Consider the following 21,975-nt stretch of genomic DNA (forward strand, 5'->3'; position numbering starts at 1 on the left):
TTTACAAACTGCTGACAAAAACAATTCGTTAACTGAGAACTTTCGTGCAAGCTAAGCAACTCCTTGGCTCTAACCAGTCGAACTTTGGTGAGCTCGGGTTTTCGTCAAAGCCTATTTTTCATTATAATTTGCAGCCGGTCTAGCCGTTCTATGTTCAGCTCACGAGCAAATTTTCTCCTACTGGATCACATCTGACATTCACTTTTCGGATCAATTCTGGTAAGTGTGTATTTCGTCCAATTTTTGGATGCGATCCCACACTGCTAACGAGCAATGGTACGAGAAACAAACCCTTTATTCACATTTAAATGTTGAAAGGCTTTACTGATAGGCATTTGTGATATCCATCCGAATATAAAGCAATCCCATTGTCGCCCTTGAATTCCATCACGAATAAATTTCTATTTCTGAATGCAATAGATTAAAATGCTTTTGTAAGCTTGTAAAGAATAAAAAGAACTGCCACTGGAATAAATATGTCACCTGTCAGACGAGTGGTTTAGAAATCATAGCTACCTAAAGTTGATTGCAATACATATAAATCTCACTATAGACCGGTTCCCCAATTTATATTTTGAGCATCTGAAAGCCGATTCTTTTTTCAGGTTTGTTTGAACCTTCGATCCTAAAACTTCCCTCAAAGAAATTCAAATATTTTTTTAGTCAAAATTAAATGTTTATTTTCAAAAATCTGTCATAAATTTAGAAGCAATCATCAATGCTGGCCAAGGTGCCGTCACAGTATTTCCAGGTGGACCAGGCAGTCCAGCCTTGTTGTTTCAAGACCAACTGAGCGCACTTGACGGCAGGTTCAATGCTGTCAACCAAGAAATCTTCACACTTGACTTTGCATTCGTTGTAGGAGAAAGCACCAGAGGGAGGAGAGCACCAGTAGTAGTTGTTGATTTGGAAGATACCGTAGTCGCGGGAGCCATTGGAGTTCAAAGAGCCGACAGCCTTGGTGTTGTAGGAAGATTCATGTTGAGCAATGCAAGTCCAACGAGCCAATTGATCCTTAGGTACACCCAAATTGTACATGGCCTTGGCCAAGGAACAACGAGTGTAGACCTCAGCGTAAGAGGGGGCAACCAATAGGATGGCAGCCAAAACGGCGAAGGTGAGCTTGAACATTTTGCTTTAGTTGTGACCGAAGAAAAACTGTGCTCTACAATTGAAAACCGAACCTATTTATAGGGAAACGGTCAAGAGCCGCAAATAGATAAGGTATAGTGTTTTGATGGATGAAGGTATTAGGCATATTTTTGTTTAATATGTGGTTTATATCAAGAAATATGATAAAATCAATATATACAAATTAATGTATATTACATTCCTTTAGATATCTAAAACTGATAATACATTCATTATTTTCTATAACATTTTTTTTTATCAAATAAGAAACGTGTACAAACTTGGACTTGTTTTCAAAAAAAAAATACTATAAAAGACCTAGAATATTCTGAAATTACCATAGTTTGTTTTCGATTACATCTAAAGCAAAATGTTCAAGCTTACTTTCGCTGTCTTTGCTGCCATCCTTTTGGTTGCTCCTGCTTTCGCTGAGGTCTACACTCGTTGTTCCTTGGCCAAGGCTATGTACAATTTGGGTGTACCAAAGGATCAATTGGCTCGTTGGACTTGCATTGCTCAACATGAATCATCCTACAACACCAAGGCTGTCGGCTCCTTGAACTCCAATGGCTCTCGGGACTATGGTATCTTCCAAATCAACAACTACTACTGGTGCTCTCCTCCCTCTGGTGCTTTCTCTTACAACGAATGCAAAGTCAAGTGTGAAGATTTCTTGGTTGACAGCATTGAACCTGCCGTCAAGTGCGCCCAATTGGTTTTGAAACAACAAGGCTGGACTGCCTGGTCCACCTGGAAATACTGTGACGGTACCTTGGCCAGCATTGATGATTGCTTCTAAATTTTGCTTTGATTTTAAAATAAAAAGACTATAAAATAATTGACTATTAGATATTTGGTTTGATTTATTAGCATTTAAGCAAGAGATAAGTCTGAAATACTCAAAAAAAATTTTATGGTGTTAGCGGATTTCAGCAATTAAACAAATGACTCTAAGTGGACATGGTACACATTAATAATTCCATGAACCAAAATAAAGTTAAATTGGCTTTAGTAAAATAGAGAGTTCACTTTTTTTAAGTGTGAGATATCTAAATATCTATAGGATTATGTCTGGCTACGCCTAATTATATCTCATCGTATATACACTGATAAAATATTGACCTAATAGGATAGATTATACAACCTGAATTTGGGAAAACCCACAATTTACACAATATTAAGGACAAATTTCTTTAAAATAATGAAATTTTAATTAAAAGAATGTTTATAATCTTTGCTTTACATTTTTATACCCTGCGCCACACTGTGGAACGGGGTATTATAAGTTAGTGCATATGTTTGCAACACCCAGAAGGAGACGAGATAGACACATGGTATCTTTGGCAAAAATGCTCAGGGTGGGCTCCTGAGTGGATATAGCCATGTCCGTCTGTCCGTAAACACATTTTTGTAATCAAAGTCTAGGTCGCAGTTTTAGTCCAATCGACTTCAAATTTGACGCAAGTATATGTTTTGGCTCAGAATAGAACCCTATTGATTTTGGAAGAAATCGGTTCAGATTTAGATAGAGCTCCCATATATATCATTCGCCCGATATGGACTTATATGGCCCCAGAAGCCAGAGTTTTACCCTAATTTGCTTAAAAATTTGCACAAGAAGAACAATTAGTACTATAGTCAAGTGTGCCAAATTTTATTGAAATCGGTTCAGATTAAGATATAGCTCCCATATTTATCTTTCGCCCGTTATGGACTAATACGGTCCCAGAAGCCAGAGTTTTACCCCAATTTGGTTGAAATTTTGCACTAGGAGTACAATTAGTAGTGTAGTCAAGTGTGCCAAATTTAATTGAAATCGGTTCAGATTTAGATATAGCTCCCATATATATATCGTTCGCCCGATTTACACTCATATAACCACAGAGGCCAACCTTTTACTCCGATTTAATTGAAATTTTGCACAGGGAGTAGAATTAGCATTGTAGCTATGTGTGCCAAATTTGGTTTAAATCGGTTCAGATTTAGATATAGCTCTCATATATAGCTTTCGCCCGATTTACACTCCTATGACCACAGAGGCCAATTTTTAACTCCGATTTAGTTGAAATTTTGCACAAGGAGTAGTATTAGCATTGTGGCTATGCGTGCCAAATTTGATTGAAATCAGTTCAGAATTACATATAGCTCCCATATATATGTTTTTCTAATTTGGACAAAAATGGTCAAAATACCAACATTCATCCTTGTAAAATCGCCACTGCTTAGTCGAAAACTTGTTAAAATGACTCAAATTTTCCTATACTTCTAATACATATCTATCGACCGATAAATCATATATATACTTTTGCGAAGTTGCCTCAAAATTGGTTCAGATTTAAATGTTTTCAATACTTTTTTACTAACATTGTGTTCCACCTAGGTCATTAACGGATTTAAATTTTAAGTCAATAACTTTTCTAGAAAGTCTTAAATATAAGAAGCCTGGGAACATAAACCTTTATATATAGCACCTAACAAATTTGAAGGATTTTGTAGATCCACAAAGTGTTGCCGGGTATAATATAGTCGGCCCCGCCGTACTATAGATTTTCCTTACTAGTTATACCCACCACCAAAGAATGGTGACGGGGGTATAATAAGTTTGTCATTCCGTTTGTAACACACCGAAATATCGATTTCCGACTATATAAAGAATATATATTCTTGATCAGTGAGAAATTCTAAGACGATATAACGATGTCCGTCTGTCCGTCTGTCTGTCTGTCTGCCTGTTGTAATCACGCTACAGTCTTCAATAATGAAGCAATCGTGCTGAAATTTTGCACAAACTCGTCTTTTGTCTGCAGGCAGGTCAAGTTCGAAGATGGGCTATATCGGTCCAGGTTTTGATATAGTCCCCATATAAACCGACCTACCGATTTGGGGTCTTGGGCTTTCAGAAATCGTAGTTTTTATCCAATTTGCCTGAAATTTGAAATCTAGAGGTATTTTATGACCATAAAGAGGTGTGCCAAAGAGGGTGAGTATCGGTCCATGTTTTGGTATAGCCCCCATATAGACCGATCTCCCGATTTTACTTCTTGGTCTTATAGAAACCGCAGTTTTTATTCAATTTACCTGAAATTTGAAATCTAGAGGTACTGTAGGACCACAAATACGTGTGCCAAAAATTGTGAGTATCGGTCCATATTTTGATATAGCCCCCATATAGACCGATCTCCCGATTTTACTTCTTGGGCTTATAGAAACCGCAGTTTTTATTCAATTTACCAGAAATGGGAAATCTAGAGGTATTGTAGGACCACAAATGCGTGTGCCAAAAATTGTGAGTATCGGTCCATGTTTTGGTATGGTCCCCATATAAAACGACCTGCCGATTTGGGGTCTTGGGCTTATAGAAACCGTAGTTTTTATCCAATTTGTCTGAAATTGGAAATCTAGAGGTATTTTAGGACCCTAAAAAGATGTGCCGAAAATGGTGAGTATCGGTCTATATTTTGGTATAGCCCCCATATAGACCGATTTCCCTATTTTACTTCTTGGGCTTCTAGAATCCGAAGTTTTTATCCTATTTGCCTGAAATTGGAAATCTAGAGGTATTTTCGGGTCATAAAGAGGTGTGCCGAAAACGGTGAGTATCGGTCCATATTTTAGTATAGCCCCCATAAGAACGATCTCCCGATTTAACTCCTTGGGTTTCTAGAAACCGTAGTTTTTATCTGATTTGCCTGAAATTGTAAATATTCTGCTATTTTAGGCTCACAAAAACGTGTATCGGATTAAGTTTTTATCGGTCCATTTGGTAATGCCTCCATATAGACCGACTTCACTTCTTGAGGGTGTAGAAGGCGCAGTGATCATGAAAATTGCTTGAAACTCAATGTAAAATTTCCAGTTTTTACTTCTGCAGTTTTTACTTTCAAATCAAGACGTTATTTTATAATTTTCTTGCACACTTACAAGAGATGTTAATGATTCCTCTAAAACTAAAACAAAAATGGTTCTTATAAATCCAGAATCTGATATAGTCCTCATAGGTGAAATCTTTAAATTTATCTTCTGGAAGTGTCCTCAAGTCCTCAAGCCCTCCTGAAATTTCAAAGGAAACCCTAATATTTCGTTCATGGTGGTGGGTATTTAAGATTCGGCCCGGCCGAACTTAGTACTGTATATACTTGTTATACCCACCACCATAGGATGGGGGGTATATTAACTTTGTCATTCCGTTTGTAACACATCGAAATATTGCTCTAAGACCCCATAAAGTATATATATTCTGGGTCGTGGTGAAATTCTGAGTCGATCTGAGCATGTCCGCCCGTCCGTCCGTCTGTTGAAATCACGCTAACTTCCGAACGAAACAAGCTATCGACTTGAAACTTTGCACAAGTAGTTGTTATTGATGTAGGTCGGATGGTATTGCAAATGGGCCATATCGGTCCACTTTTACGTATAGCCCCCATATAAACGGACCCCAAAATTTGGCTTGCGAGGCCTCTAAGAGAAGCAAATTTCATCCGATCCGGCTGTAATTTGGTACATGGTGTTAGTATATGGTTTCTAACAACCATGCAAAAATTGGTCCACATCGGTCCATAATTATATATAGCCCCCATATAAACCGATCCCCCGATTTGGCTTGCGAGGCCCCTAAGAGAAGCAAATTTCATCCGATCCGGCAGAAATTTTGTACGTGATGTTAGTATATGGTCTATAACAACCATGCAAAAATTGGTCCACATCGGTTCATAATTATATATAGCCCCCATATAAACCGATCACCAGATTTGGCCTCCGGAACCTCTTGGAAGACCAAAATTCATCTGATTTAGTTGAAATTTGGTATGTGGTGTTAATATATGGCCTCAAACTCCCATGCAAAAATTGGTCGATATCGGTCCATAATTATATATAGGCCCCATATAAACCGATCCCCAGATTTGACCTCCAGAGCCCCTTGGAAGAGCAAAATTCTTGCCATTCGGTTGAAATTTGGTACGTGATGTTAGTATATGGTATCCAAAAACCATGCAGGAATTGGTTCCTATCAGTCCATAATTATATATAGCTCCCATATAAACCGATCCCCAGATTTGACCACCGGTGCCTCTTGGAGAAGCAAAATTCATCCGATCTGCTTGAAATTTGGTACGTGATGGTAGTATATATTTAACAACCATGCCAAAAGTGGTCCATATCAGTCCATAATCGTACATAGCCCCATATAAACCGATCCCGAGATTTGGTTTTGGAACCTCTTGGAGGAGCAAATTTCATCCGAGTGAGTTGAAATTTGGTACATTGTGCTAGTATATGGTCGTTAACAACCATGCCTAACTAGGTCCATATCGGTCTATAGTTATATATCGCCCTCAGATAAATCGAACCCCAATCACACAAAAATTGGTCCATATCAAGTTCATAATTGTATACAGCCCCCATATAAGCCACCCCCATATTTCAATTCTGGCTCTCTACGTACAAAAAGTCCATATCGATTCGTAATTATTTGTAGACTTAACTATACATAACTTTTTTGTCTAATATATACCATGTATGGACTAAATCACAGTCTTTCGTAGAAGTTTCTACGCAATCCATGGTGGTGGGTACATAAGATTCGGCCTGGCCGAACTTGCGGCCGTATGTACTTGTTTTTTGCTAACATTGAGCTTCGCCCCAGGGCACTAGGCGATTTAAATTTTCAGCCAAGATATATTGTAGAAGTCTTACAAATTTTGGGAATATAAACCATTATAAAGAATCCAACAAACTGGAAGGATTTGAAAATTTGGATCCACAAAGTGGAGCAGGGTATAAAATAGTCTACCGCGCCGTCCTTTGTAAATTATCCTTTTAGGTTCGAAAATCTCAAAATTTTAAAATATTGGCAAAATTTTAAATTGCTCAAATCTTTTTATTTTTTTTTATTTATTTATTTTTTTTTTTTTTTTTGTGGGTTAGTTCAAAAACGACCACCAATACTGTACAAAATATTCCATAGCCTTTAATATAGACTTGACAGTGGGAGATGACATATTTTATGTCATATCTATTTCATGGAAAGCATTGACGATTAAAATATATTAATAATTTAAGTAAATAAAATATTATCTTGCCATTAAGATTTTGGCCACACGATGGTTTATTTATAGAAAATCAACTGATACTGATATAAAAACCAGGTGGTGGTACTATTTACTTTTGAAAATATAATTAGCAATCATTATTAAATAATTACATTTACTTTGTTTATCAAAAATTTGAAAATATTGTCAGTGAAAGTTATCGATATTTTTGTTTCCAAATAAACAACATCATCCATCATATTTGAAATTATTGAAAAACAAAAAATAACAAAACCAGTGGAAAAATTATTATCAAAACTATAAAAATAGTTTTTGCGATATTAAGTGGGATTTCTAATAAACTAACAAGAGGAAATATAATAAATCATAGAGTTTTAGATCAAAAAGCGAAGATTATATGATATTAGCATAAATACCCAGCCAAAACAATGTCAACAAAAGAGGAATGAAAATGTGCTGTTTGGATCCGGAAACGGAATGAAATATACATGGGCTTGTCATAGGACAGAAGTAATTTTTTTAAGCATTTTTTTCTTTGGGTGCATGGTAGCCTAAATTTTTCCTTAATTGGGAGGTTATTTTAATGTGATAACAAACATTTCACGAAAATCAAATCCCGGTCTAAAAGGGGGCTATATCGAAGAATGAAATACAAAACATATTTACTTTATATCCTTATTCATCTATAGGAATCTGAAAAATTTCGCGGTGTCAAAGAATCATCAGTCAAAGAAAAAAAGGTTAAATCTGAAAATCGGATTCCGAAAATCTTAATCCGATTTAAAGACTTCATCCTAAGCTCTCAAAAAGTGAACAGAGAAATCGAGCTACGTCAATGCTTTATCAAATAGTGAGACAAAATCCATCCAACCATTTCTTTAAATGTGTGTTGAAAATATCATCTTTTTACATGCAAAGAAAAAAACGTTTGGAAATCCTGAACCGAAAACGTTTTTCTTTTGTTGTATTTTTTTGAATTTCGTCATCAATTCCAAACTTTTATAACCAACAAAAAATTTACAAAATTTTTATTTTTGTAATAAAAAAAATTATTTTTGTTCCTAAAACAAAGTCCATTTCGTTTATATCAAGCATTGTTCTTTTCTGACTTACCCCCATTTTCATGAAGCTCCGTTAGTGTTACGTTAGCTAACGAAATTTTAAACCGTGCTGTCATCTTGCGTATATATTCCATATGCAAACTTAACAGCTGAAAATTTTTCACTTAAAGTTAACCGGGGAAAAGATATTTCCATTTTTTTCTTTCTGTTAACTGGCAGGTAAAGCCTATCGGAGCTACATTAAAAGGGCCTTTAATGTCTTTAAAAAGACACATTTTGAAATTTCATAGTAAAAATTTTATAATGTCGAACATTTTTGGAATGTATATATGTAAAATTACATTACGTTTTAGTGATCTTCGACCGATCAGAGACAGAACCTACGACCCTTTGTATGCAAGGGTGGTAGGCTAACCATTGTTCCACCTAGGCCAACTAAAGGTATGTTTCTGTTAAATAAAGTTTCTTTAAATTGGCTCGTGGGCGTCCAAATCTAGTGGAAAATTTCAACCACATTGGGCTAAAACTCTGGCTTCTGGGGCCATTTAAGTCCATATCGGGCGAAAGATATATATGAGAGCCATATCTCAATCTGAACCGATTTCAATCAAATTTGGCACACCTTACTATAATAACATACTTATTGTTCTCCTGGTGCAAAATTTCAAGCAAATTAGGGTAGAACTCTGGCTTCTGGGGCCATATAAGTCCATATCGGGCGAAAGATATATATGGGAGCTATAACTAAATCTGAACCGATTTCTTCCAAAATCAATAGGATTCTATTCTGACCCTAAGCAGGAAGTTTTGCCAAATTTGAAGTCGAATGGACTTAAACTGCGACCTAGACTTTGATCACAAAAATGTGTTCACAGACAGACGGACGGACAGACAGACGGACATGGCTAAATCGACTCAGGGACCCACCCTGAGCATTATTGCCAAAGACACTATGTGTCTATTTTGTCTTCTTCTGGGTGTTGCAAACATATGCACTAACTTATAATACCCTGCAGGGTATAAAAATTTAGTCCCTTGTCATTGAACTTAACCGTTTCACTACCACTTAGAAGGACATTCGAAAAAAGCACCAAATTCTATTTTCCCACTTAGTTTCGATTTATTTCTCGATGTTATTTTAAAGTAGAGGCTTTAATCTAAATAAGCTATATACATTGTCCATATGGGTGAGGTCTAAAATACATTTTTATAAACTTCTTTAACAATAAACGAAAAATGCGAAAATTTGAGACAATTTTTGTACTGCATGTTTCTAGTAAATGGGCATTTATACAAAAACTATAGCTGATACTTTTACATGTTCTTTTTGTATTTTTTCTCACACTTTGAAAGATATTATAGGCCAAATAGCGCTTATTTTCGTAAGGCTATTTGGTCACAATTCAAGAATCAAGTTTTCAGAGCAAGCTCATATAGCTCTTGAAGTAATTGAGTTAGGTTTTCAAAATGACAATCTTTGTTCTACATGCTGTTAGTACAAGTAAAAACAGAAGAAAAATAAAAGTTTTTACCATTAGTTTTATTTCGGTAGTGAAAGGGTTAACATGTAATCGGGCAGCATTCAGTGATAAGAGAGAAGTTTACCACCTATAACAGACTCAATATAATTCAGAAGACAATGGCAAGATAGAAAACAATATATTTTGCCGTCGCCAACTGTTAGTACAACCCAGCTAATCCGATTATGGATGACAGTCTTTAGTCATCCAGTCCACAGCCGAAATGTGGGCCGTACATACTTCGTTTATTATAATCCCCTGACACTTTCGCTTCCACACGAGGTAAATATAATGAGTGAGTCTGATCTAGCTGAAATTTCGAAATTAGCAAAATGTAATACCCGATAGTTAATATCTCCAGAACAAACATTAAATCAGCCAGTGAGGACAAATAGTTTATCCATTGATATTGTAACCACCAAAATTGGAAAACTATTTACGTTTAAAAATTTCAAATTCTTTATTCCAATCAGAGATAAGTAAAGATCTTCTGAAGGAAACTCTAATAAATCAAACCTAATGTAGAGGAATGAGGAGGAATTCAGTTACATATTTGCTCGCCACAGCATGAATTCTCTTTGGAAATAAGCCCATAATTATTAGTCTTTACTCATTTTTTATTATCAAAATTTTCTTTTAAATAAACTTAGAAGCAGTCATCAATGCTGGCCAAGGTACCGTCACAGTATTTCCAGGTGGACCAGGCAGTCCAGCCTTGTTGTTTCAAGACCAATTGGGCACACTTGACGGCAGGTTCAATGCTGTCAACCAAGAAATCTTCGCACTTGACTTTGCATTCGTTGTAGGAGAAAGCACCAGATGGAGGAGAGCACCAGTAGTAGTTGTTGATTTGGAAGATACCATAGTCCCGGGAGCCATTGGAGTTCAAAGAGCCGACAGCCTTAGTGTTGTAGGAAGATTCATGTTGAGCAATGCAAGTCCAACGAGCCAATTGATCCTTTGGTACACCCAAATTGTACATAGCCTTGGCCAAGGAGCAACGAGTGTAGACCTCAGCGTAAGAGGGAGCAACCAAAAGAATGGCGGCCAAGACAGCAAAAGTAAGCTTGAACATTTTGTCTAAGTCGAAACGAAAAACAAACTATACTAAACTGAAATTTTACTGGGACTTTTATAGCAAAATTTGCTATAAACAATTTGTTTATAATTACGAATAATTATTAATTATTTAAGATTATAACTAAGATTTTTAGCATTAAATAGGCAGCATTGAACAAATAGAACATTTTGGCAAACTCATGAATTTTTACCCATTATCATTATCGTTCATCTAAATTTATCATGCAGATACAAAACAAAAACTTATCGAATACCTTCATTCATCAAATACCACCTAAACCACTTCTTATCTTGGCAGAACGTTTAAACATTTGCCTATAAAAACGATTGTTTTCAATTGTAGAGCACAGTTTTTCTTCGGTCACAACTAAAGCAAAATGTTCAAGTTCACTTTCGCCGTTTTGGCTGCCATCCTTTTGGTTGCCCCCTCTTACGCTGAGGTCTACACTCGTTGCTCCTTGGCCAAGGCTATGTACAACTTGGGAGTTCCTAAGGATCAATTGGCTCGTTGGACTTGCATTGCTCAACATGAATCTTCCTACAACACTAAGGCTGTCGGCTCTTTGAACTCCAATGGCTCCCGGGACTATGGTATCTTCCAAATCAACAACTACTACTGGTGCTCTCCTCCCTCTGGTGCTTTCTCCTACAACGAATGCAAAGTCAAGTGTGAAGATTTCTTGGTTGACAGCATTGAACCCGCCGTCAAGTGCGCCCAATTGGTCTTGAAACAACAAGGCTGGACTGCCTGGTCCACCTGGAAATACTGTGACGGTACCTTGGCTAGCATTGATGATTGCTTCTAAATTTATTTAGAAAAAATTGGAAAATAAAAAAATGAGTATAGACTAATAATTATGGGTTTATTTCCAATGGGAATTATTATTGTGGCAAGCAAAAATGTAGCTGAATGTGGTTAGGTTGAAACCCAAATGAGCATCTTCCTTATTAGGTTTGAGTTATTAGAGTTTACTTCAGAAGATCTTTACTTATCTCTAATTGGAATAAAAATTAGAAAACCTTCAACATAAATACATTTCAAATTTTGGAGGTTACAATATCAACGGATAGACTATTTATCCTCACCGGCTGATTTAAGATTAGCGCAGGAGACATTGAGTATCGCATAATATGTTACATTCAGCTAATTTCGGAATTTCATCCAAATCAGACTCGTGTCGAAGTGAAATTATCAGCGGATTATAATAAAACAAATGTGTACGGCTGAAACTTATATACCTCCCGACCAAAGTGAAATTATCAGAGGATTATAATAAAGTAAATATGTACGGCCAGGCTGAAACTTATGTACCTCCCGACCAAACAAAGTTCTACAAAAATCTGTCTGCCGATAATCACAGCGAAATTAAGGAGCGTTGGAATTCTGTATGCATTGAATCTTCGTCTTTGATGCAGGCCATCTAAACTTGATTTATTTAATTTAACATGGACATGGACGTTGGTGTTTTATGAATCACTTTCTTCTTCAAGTCCAAATACTTCAAGACCCTTCCCAATCGATTTCAATGGCAATGGAAGTTCGGAATTTTTTTGCACGATTTTTGCTATTAGTGATTTTGTCATTATGTCTACAACCATCAACTCATTGCGACGTTTTCCTTCTCCCTGATTAATCTTCATATATTTTTATACCCACCATCATAGAATGGTGATGGGGGTATAATAAGTTTGTCATTCCGTTTGTAACACATCGAAATATCGATTTCCGACTTTATATAAAGTATATATATTCTTGATCAGGGAGAAATTGCAAGACGATACAAGCATATTCGCCTGTCTGTTGTAATCATGCTACAGTCTTCAATAAAGGAGCTATCTTCCTGAAATTTGGAACAGAACCGTGTTTTGTTTGCACGCAGGACAAGTTCGAAGATGGGCTCTATCGGTCCAGGTTTTGATATAGCTCCCATATAAACCGATCCCCCGATTTGGGGTCTTGGGCTTATAGAAACCGTAGTTTTTATCCAATTTGCCTGAAATTGGAAATCTAGAGGTAGTCTAGGACCATAAAGAGGTGTGGTGAAAATGGTGAGTATCGGACCATGTTTTGATATAGCCTCCATATAGATCGATCTCCCGATTTATTTCTTGGGCTTCTAGAATCCGTAGTTTTTATTCAATTTGTCTGAAATTGGAAATCTAGAGGTATTCTAGGACCATAAAGAGATGTGCCGAAAATGGTGAGTACCGGTCCATGTTTTGAATTAGCCCCCATATAGACCGATCTCCCAATTTTACTTCTTGGGCTTCTAGAATCCGTAATTTCTATCCAATTTGTCTGAAATTGGAAATCTAGAGGTATTCTAGGACCATAAAGAGATGTGCCGAAAATGGTGAGTACCGGTCCATGTTTTGAAATAGCCCCCATATAGACCGATCTCCCAATTTTACTTCTTGGGCTTCTAGAATCCGTAGTTTTTACCCCATTTGCATGAAATCGGAAATCTAGAGGTATTCTAGGAATATAAGAAATTGTGCCAAAAAAGGTGATTATCGGTCCATTTTTTGATATAGGCCCCATATAGACCGATATCCCGATTTTACTTCTTGGGCTTCTAGAATCTGTAGTTTTTACCCAATTTGCCTGAAATCGGAAATCTAGAGGTATTCTAGGACCATAAAGAGTGGTGCCGAATATATTGTGTATCGGTACAGTTTTTGATATAGCCCCCTTATAAACCGACCCTCCAATATGGGGGTCAAATTCTAGAACTACAATTAGATATGCCGAATATTGTGTGTATACCTTCATATTTTTGGCATAGTCCCCGTTAGAGTGATCTCCCGATTTAACTACTAGGGTTTCTAGAAATTGTAGTTTTTATTCGATTTGCCACAAATTAAAAATATACTGGCATTTTAGACAAACAAAAAAAGTGTATAATCGTATATAGTAGCATTTATCGGTCCATTTGGTAAGGCCTCCATATACACTAATAGAAAAAATTACGTTCCATAGTCGTGAACGGACGGTGACAAAATGAAACGGAAACGTTCACAAAAAATCAAAACGGAATGTTCACAATTTCGTCCACGGGCGTTCACGATTTCATGAACGGCATTCGTTTTTCTTTGGTCATAAAAAGTCTTAAAATAATCGTTAGATGTTATTATGGCAACTACCTCGGTGGTAGAATTTGCTAAGGCGACTGTTAACGCGTATGGTGCAGAAAACACAGGTTCGAGTCAAATCTATTTTTAATTTTCTTTATAAAGTCGTAACCATAACGTTTTCAGATCATGAACGCTGGTTGTTGTTTTGACAACGCCTGGTGTCATTTTATCGTTGTCAGATTGACACCACCTGTTCTCAGTTTGAAACCACATGTGTGTTGATTCACTTTCATGAACGAATCGTTTTGAAATTAGTAGAGCGATTTCAGATCATGAGGATACAGAAGGTGCACTGATCATGAAAATTCCTTGAAAGTGAATGTACAATTTCCAGAGTTTACTTCTCGTAATAATTTAAAAAATTGGGGTAAAAATCTACAGATCAAGACGATATTTCAACATTTTCTTGCACACTTACAAGAGATGTTTATGAGTCCTCTAAAATTCAAACAAAAAATGGTTCTTATAAATCCAGAATCTAGTCTTCATAGGTAAAATCTTTACATTTATCTTCGGGAAGCGTACTGGTTGAACTGATCAGCTTGGAAAAATATCTGTCATCAAACCTGAAATTTTCAAAGGAAACTATTATATTTGATTCATATAAGAATCATATAAGGGTATATCAGATTCGGCCCGGCCGAACTTACTGCTGTACACGGACGAAAAAGACTGTTTTTCATATGTTTGGGTGTAAAAATTATATGTTTGGAATTTGTTAACACAATATTTTTAAGTGCAAGCATGTTTGGGACATATATGTTAATATGTTAGAACATATTATGTTTGGGACATAAAATGTTTGTAAATATAATATGCTTAGATGCAAACATATATTAATTTGGAAATAGCCTATAAACATATATGTGTTTAGAAAGAGAGACCTAGAGAGTATGCTGCAAGTAAAGCGTATACCCTAAGGTGAAACATAATATGTTTGAACAATACAAACAATATTTTGTTTGGACCAATCCAAAAAATATATATGCTTGAATCAAACTGATACCCCAAACACATTTTGCTGTTGCAGAAGCGATTTTTTTAGGGTGTATATACTTGTTTATAGTTTTCGAAGCCGAATGGCTTCATTACACACTTCTGATAGAGCGATACATACGGCCTCTGTTGAAAACAAAGATTTGCATGTCTGCACCCTCACAAAAAATCGCTTCTGTAACATATACTCCCAAACATATTTTGCTTCAAGCATATACATTTTTGGGTATTGCCCAAACATTTATATGTTTGATCTCTACCAATATATAATATGTTTGAAAGCATATTGGTCTAAACAATATATGTTTGGGTAGTCTAAGTTCCAAACATTTTGTATTTTTGCATCCAAATTCAATAATGTTGTCTTCCAAAAAACAATATGTTATTATGTGACCATATAATATGTTTGGAAGCATTTTGCACCCAAAAATATTATATGCTTAAAAAAAAATTCTCCCAAACAATATTGTGCTCAAAATTTTATTTATTTATTTATATATTTACAATCATAATGAATTATGAAAATAAGCAGGTAATATAGGTGCTAACAACATACAGTATGTCAAGAAAGTCTTTTGACATTGCCAAATATTTAAAATTCCAGAAATAATTGAAGTAAAAATCGAGTTGTTAATTCGTTTTGAGAAAAATAAAATATGTATACTTTGCAAAATACATAATAAAATATTTTTTAAAATTAAATTATATTTAATTTTGGAACAAAACATAAGTTTTATTCTATTGTCAAAACACTTTCTTGACATACTGTAGGTTTTCGACCTGAATGCTCAAAATTTTGTTTCAGCCCAATTGTATATTCCCCGACATCTTTCTCACTTCCACGAGATTTTTTAGTTCTTAGCACCTTTTTCTGTAATACAAACATTGTAGAAGAAATTATTAAATTTTATGATTTTTTTTATACCCACCACCATAGGATGGGGGGTATATTAACTTTGTCATTCCGTTTGTAACACATCGAAATATTGCTCTAAGACCCCATAAAGTATATATATTCTGGGTCGTGGTGAAATTCTGAGTCGATCTGAGCATGTCCGTCCGTCCGTCTGTTGAAATCACGCTAACTTCCGAACGAAACAAGCTATCGACTTGAAACTTGCCACAAGTAGTTTTTATTGATGTAGGTCGGATGGTATTGCAAATGGGCCATATCGGTCCACTTTTACGTATAGCCCCCATATAAACGGACCCCCAAATTTGGCTTGCGAGGCCTCTAAGAGAAGCAAATTTCATCCGATCCGGCTGAAATTTGGTACATGGTGTTAGTATATGGTCTCTAACAACCATGCAAAAATTGGTCCACATCGGTCCATAATTATATATAGCCCCCATATAAACCGATCCCCCGATTTGGCTTGCGAGGCCCCTAAGAGAAGCAAATTTCATCCGATCCGGCTAAAATTTGGTACATGGTATCAGTATATGGTCTCTAACAACCATGCAAAAATTGGTCCACATCGGTCCATAATTATATATAGTCCCCATATAAACCGATCCCCCGATTTGGCTTGCGAGGCCTCTAAGAGAAGCAAATTTCATCCGATCCGGCTGAAATTTGGTACATGGTGTAAGTATATGGTCTCTAACAACCATGCAAAAATTGGTCCACATCGGTCCATAATTATATATAGCCCCCATATAAACCGATCCCCCGATTTGGCTTGCGAGGCCTCTAAGAGAAGCAAATTTCATCCGATCCGGCTGAAATTTGGTACGTGATGTTAGTATATGGTCTCTAACAACCATGCAAAAATTGGTCCACATCGGTTCATAATTATATATAGCCCCCATATAAACCGATCACCAGATTTGACCTCCGGAACCTCTTGGAAGACCAAAATTCATCTGATTTGAAATTTGGTACGTGGTGTTTATATATGGCCTCAAACTCCCATGCAAAAATTGGTCGATATCGGTCCATAATTATATATAGGCCCCATATAAACCGATCCCCAGATTTGACCTCCAGAGCCCCTTGGAAGAGCAAAATTCTTCCCATTCGGTTGGAATTTGGTACGTGATGTTAGTATATGGTATCCAACAACCATGCAAGAATTGGTTCCTATCAGTCCATAATTATATATAGCTCCCATATAAACCGATCCCCAGATTTGACCTCCGGTGCCTTTTAGAAGCAAAATTCATCCGATCTGCATGAAATTTGGTACGTGGTGATAGTATATGATATTTAACAACCATGCCAAAAGTGGTCCATATTAGTCCATAATCGTACATAGCCCCATATAAACCGATCCCGAGATTTGGTTTTGGAACCTCTTGGAGGAGCAAATTTCATCCGAGTGAGTTGAAATTTGGTACATTGTGCTAGTATATGGTCGTTAACAACCATGCTTAACTAGGTCCATATCGGTCTATAGTTATATATGGCCCTCAGATAAATCGATCCCCAATCACACAAAAATTGGTCCATATCAAGTTCATAATTGTATATAGCCCCCATATAAGCGACCCCCATATTTCAATTCTGGCTCTCTACGTACAAAAAGTCCATATCGATTCGTAATTATTTGTAGACTTAACTATACATAACTTTTTTGTCTAATATATACCATGTATGGACTAAATCACAATTTAGAAAACGATGTTAAGAAGTTTTAAGATACCACAACCCAAGTAATTCGATTGTGGATGATAGTCTTTCGTAGAAGTTTCTACGCAATCCATGGTGGTGGGTACATAAGATTCGGCCTGGCCGAACTTGCGGCCGTATATACTTGTTTTTATTTTAATTTTACCTTTTGCCGGACGGGGATTCGAACAGCGGACCACACAGTTTGTAAGCATCAAAGAAGTAGCTGATCAGTTGCCCAAGGAAAAATAAAATGTTAATTTTGTAATAACAAGCAACAACCACCAACTTAATTCAATATGCATCCAAGCATATTATATTTACAAACATTTTATGTCCCAAACATAATATGTTCTAACATATTAACATATACAGTATGTCAAGAAAGTCTTTTGACATTGCCAACTATTTCAACTTTTAGAAATAATTGAAATATTAAATATTTTATTAAATTTTTAATTCTGTGTACGTATACTTTGCAAAATACATAATAAAATATTTTTTTAAAATTTCATTATATTTAATTTTGGAACAAAACATAATTTGTATCCCATTGTCAAAACACTTTCTTGACAAACTGTATGTCCCAAACATGTTATGCTAGTTTATGAACATTATATGCTTGCACTCAAAAATATTGTGTTTAAAAATTTGTTTTCCAAACATATAATGCTTATAGCCTAACATATGAAAAACAGTCGTTTTCATCCGTGTGCCTTCTGAACTTTCTCGATTTCTAAGCAGTCCTCTTGACATTGCTGGCTTAATTTTCATGCGAGCATTGAGACGTATTCTGTGATATCGGGCCTTGACTTTTACGTTGAGGTATAAAAGATATCCCATTAACTTTTGATATTTCTTGTTGTCCAGAAGTTTATTTGGGGGGGATTTTGAGTGGTCAAGACCAAATTCTTTCAAAAGATTTTTAATGAAATTTTTCTGACGCAAACAGCAGCTCTGCAAGTTATCTTTGAATAGTGCCCAAAATCCCAAATAATGCTTAACCTCTCCACGATTATTTATTTCAGAATGTTCTTTCAATAGATTTTTAACTGTTTTTATATCCCTCCACCATAGGATGGGGGTATATTAACGTTGTCATTTCGTTTGTAACACATCGAAATATTGGTCTAAGACCACATAAAGTATATATGTTCTTAATAATTTCACCATATTTATATTTTTTTATTTATTATTTATTTTTTTAAAATCTTTTTTTTATTTTTTATCTACATAAACTCTTCTTAAAGTTATGTCCGCACACTGATCACTGAGTTTCTTCATCTTTTCCAGATTGAGATTTAAGTATCACATCGCTATGCGCGTTTCACTATATTCTCTAATGCATTCCAAGAATTTTGTGGATTATATCGCCTAGAGAGTCTCGATCCAACTTCCATCATTAAAGATCGGGCACATTAGAGGTAGGCGAAAGACTCATATTCAACAAAGCCATTATAGGTAAAATTATATTATTTTCTTCATATTCCCAATCCGTAGATTTTCTAGGCCGTATAACAGAGGAAACCTTTTCCAAAGGCAAAACTGCAGCCAATATGGCAAATGTAACAATGGATAATAGGACAGCAGCCAATAGAATAAAATGAAATTTCAACATTTCGTGTGAATTCTTTCCAAGTAAGAAAATAATTGACAGACTCACAAAACTCGTAGAAAATTACTAGTATTTATAGGAGCATAACATCAGGGACAGAGCGATGGTTTTATTTCAGGTGGAAATAGAAAAATGTCTAATATTTTATTTAAATAAACAAAATATATAACGTTCTAAAAGATTTTTGATATGTTTAACTCAAGCATGAAGGCTTTCCCCTGACTACGTTCATGGCTATTATAGAAGTGTGCCTTAAGAGAGATAATTATAGTCCATTTATGATGGATGATTTTTTAATGTACACAAATATTTTCTTCGTTATTTAAATGTTAAGTAGAAAGACTTAATGTGGAAATGGATAACATAAATTCAATAAGATTTAAATAAAATAAATAAATTAATAATTGTTATAAAAAATTGCTATAAAAGACCCATCATATTCTGAAATTAGCATAGTTTGTTTTCGATTACATCTAAAGCAAAATGTTCAAGCTCACTTTCGCTGTCTTGGCTGCCGTCCTTTTGGTCGCTCCTGCTTTCGCTGAGGTCTACACTCGTTGCTCCTTGGCCAAGGCCATGTACAATTTGGGTGTTCCCAAAGATCAATTGGCTCGTTGGACTTGCATTGCTCAACATGAATCTTCCTACAACACCAAGGCTGTCGGTTCCTTGAACTCCAATGGCTCCCGCGACTATGGTATCTTCCAAATCAACAACTACTACTGGTGCTCTCCTCCCTCTGGTGCTTTCTCTTACAACGAATGCAAAGTTAAGTGCGAAGATTTCTTGGTTGACAGCATTGAACCTGCCGTCAAGTGCGCTCAGTTGGTCTTGAAACAACAAGGCTGGACTGCCTGGTCCACCTGGAAATACTGTGACGGCACCTTGGCCAGCATTGATGATTGCTTCTAAATAATAACGATATTATAGAATAATAAAACAAACTAATAATACCATACATACGTAATCTTCTAAAATATTCGAATTTTCCATTGAATTTCCATTAGAAGGCCCAACTGCTTCTCGGTGCTAATGTCTTCTAAGTATATAATGACAACATTTTTAGGGATAGCGATACAAAAAGGCGATTTTCAATGCCCTCTTATTATTTACCGTGTTGCTGACCGTACAGAAAAAAATTACTAGCTTGTAGTCTATCCGCCGGTTAAGTACTAATCCGAGGATGAGAATTTGACTTTTAAAGAGAATATCACAATGGACTGAATAGTCTAAATCTTCATCACAGAACCAGCAATAATGACGGTTAATAAAATATCGTAGGCTGAGAATGAGATATCGGTACTTTGAAATGGTAATAAGTTTTAAGTTATGAATAAACATAAAGCCCCATATGCAATAAAGTTACAGAATACATCAAGCCTACTTTTGCCATATAAATTCATTCGATAAACTGTCAATAAATTGTTTTGCATATGGACAAAAGAGTATAGTCTGATTTCGACTAGGTTGGCTGATAAGTCCCCGTTATAACAAAGAAAAAGATTTCGTTATGTAACAGGTTGGCTGACAAAGAAAACCCCATTTTTTTGTCAAAATTCGTTTTTATTATTCAACATAGTTCCCTTCAAGAGCGATACAACGATTATAACGACCTTCCAATTTTTTGATACCATTTTGGTAGTACTCCTTCGATTTTGCCTCAAAATAGGCCCCAGTTTCGGCGATCACCTCTTCATTGCAACCAAATTTTTTCCCTGCGAGCATCCTTTTGAGGTCTGAGAACAAGAAAAAGTCGCTGGGGCCAGATCTGGAGAATACGGTGGGCGGGGAAGCAATTCGAAGCCCAATTCATGAATTTTTGCCATCGTTCTCAATGACTTGTGGCACGGTGCGTTGTCTTGGTGTAACAACACTTTTTTCTTCCTTCATATGGGGCCATTTTGCCGCGATTTCGACCTTCAAACGCTCCAATAACGCCATATAATAGTCACTGTTGATGGTTTTTCCCTTCTCAAGATAATCGATAAAAATTATTCCATGCGCATCCCAAAAAACAGAGGCCATTACTTTGCCAGCGGACTTTTGAGTCTTTCCACGCTTCGGAGACGGTTCACCGGTCGCTGTCCACTCAGCCGACTTTCGGTTGGACTCAGATAGTGATGGAGCCATGTTTCATCCATTGGCGTCCACTGCGTTCACCGTCCTCCGTGCTCATTTCACCACGCTTGAATTTTGCATACCTATCAATTATTGTTGATTTCCCTGGGGCCGAGTCCGGAAACTCATTATCAATCCAAGTTTTTGCTTCCACCGTATTTTTGCCCTTCAGAAAACAGTATTTTATCAAAACACGAAATTCCTTTTTTTCCATTTTTTTCACAATAACAAAAGTTGCTTCACAAAAGACGCTCTATCTCACAAACTAATTGACTTACAGACGTCAAATTTTGACACGAATCATTTGAAGGTTGGTACTATATAAAAACAAGTAAGGAAAGTCTAAAGTCGGGCGGGGCCGACTATATTATACCCTGCACCACTTTGTAGATCTAAATTTTCGATACCATATCACATTTGTCAAATGTGTTGGGTGCTATATATAAAGGTTTGTCCCAAATACATACATTTAAATATCACTCGATTTGGACAGAATTTGATAGACTTTTACAAAATCTATAGACTCAAAATTTAAGTTGGCTAATGCACTAGGGTGGAACACAATGTTAGTAAAAAAATGTGGGAAATATTTAAATCTGAAGCAATTTTAAGGAAACTTCGCAAAAGTTAATTTATGATTTATCGCTCGATATATATG

At 36.1% G+C, this 21,975-nt stretch overlaps 5 protein-coding genes across 5 annotated transcripts; 3 read left to right on the forward strand and 2 right to left on the reverse strand.

The window, feature by feature from the left end:
- Positions 1–654: 654 nt before the first annotated feature.
- On the reverse strand, positions 655–1,135 carry LOC142239130 (lysozyme 2-like). Its single transcript, XM_075310907.1, has one exon. It carries the CDS (start codon positions 1,129–1,131, stop codon positions 703–705), a length of 429 nt encoding a protein of 142 aa, XP_075167022.1. The 5' UTR covers positions 1,132–1,135; the 3' UTR covers positions 655–702.
- Positions 1,136–1,499: 364 nt separating this feature from the next.
- Positions 1,500–1,930, forward strand: LOC142239364 (lysozyme 2-like). Its single transcript, XM_075311142.1, has one exon. The coding sequence runs from the start codon at positions 1,502–1,504 to the stop codon at positions 1,928–1,930; it is 429 nt and encodes a 142-aa protein (XP_075167257.1). The 5' UTR covers positions 1,500–1,501.
- Positions 1,931–10,408: 8,478 nt separating this feature from the next.
- On the reverse strand, positions 10,409–10,841 carry LOC142239361 (lysozyme 2-like). The gene has a single exon (XM_075311140.1). The coding sequence runs from the start codon at positions 10,835–10,837 to the stop codon at positions 10,409–10,411; it is 429 nt and encodes a 142-aa protein (XP_075167255.1). The 5' UTR covers positions 10,838–10,841.
- Positions 10,842–11,194: 353 nt separating this feature from the next.
- LOC142239357 (lysozyme 2-like) lies at positions 11,195–11,673 on the forward strand. The gene has a single exon (XM_075311136.1). The coding sequence runs from the start codon at positions 11,220–11,222 to the stop codon at positions 11,646–11,648; it is 429 nt and encodes a 142-aa protein (XP_075167251.1). The 5' UTR covers positions 11,195–11,219; the 3' UTR covers positions 11,649–11,673.
- An 8,009-nt stretch (positions 11,674–19,682) lies between these two features.
- On the forward strand, positions 19,683–20,111 carry LOC142239367 (lysozyme 2). Its single transcript, XM_075311145.1, has one exon. It carries the CDS (start codon positions 19,683–19,685, stop codon positions 20,109–20,111), a length of 429 nt encoding a protein of 142 aa, XP_075167260.1.
- The last annotated feature ends 1,864 nt before the right edge of the window (positions 20,112–21,975 follow it).

This window comes from Haematobia irritans, chromosome 5 (assembly GCF_050003625.1).
Source record: "Haematobia irritans isolate KBUSLIRL chromosome 5, ASM5000362v1, whole genome shotgun sequence".
In the NCBI taxonomy this organism is placed as follows: domain Eukaryota; kingdom Metazoa; phylum Arthropoda; class Insecta; order Diptera; family Muscidae; genus Haematobia; species Haematobia irritans.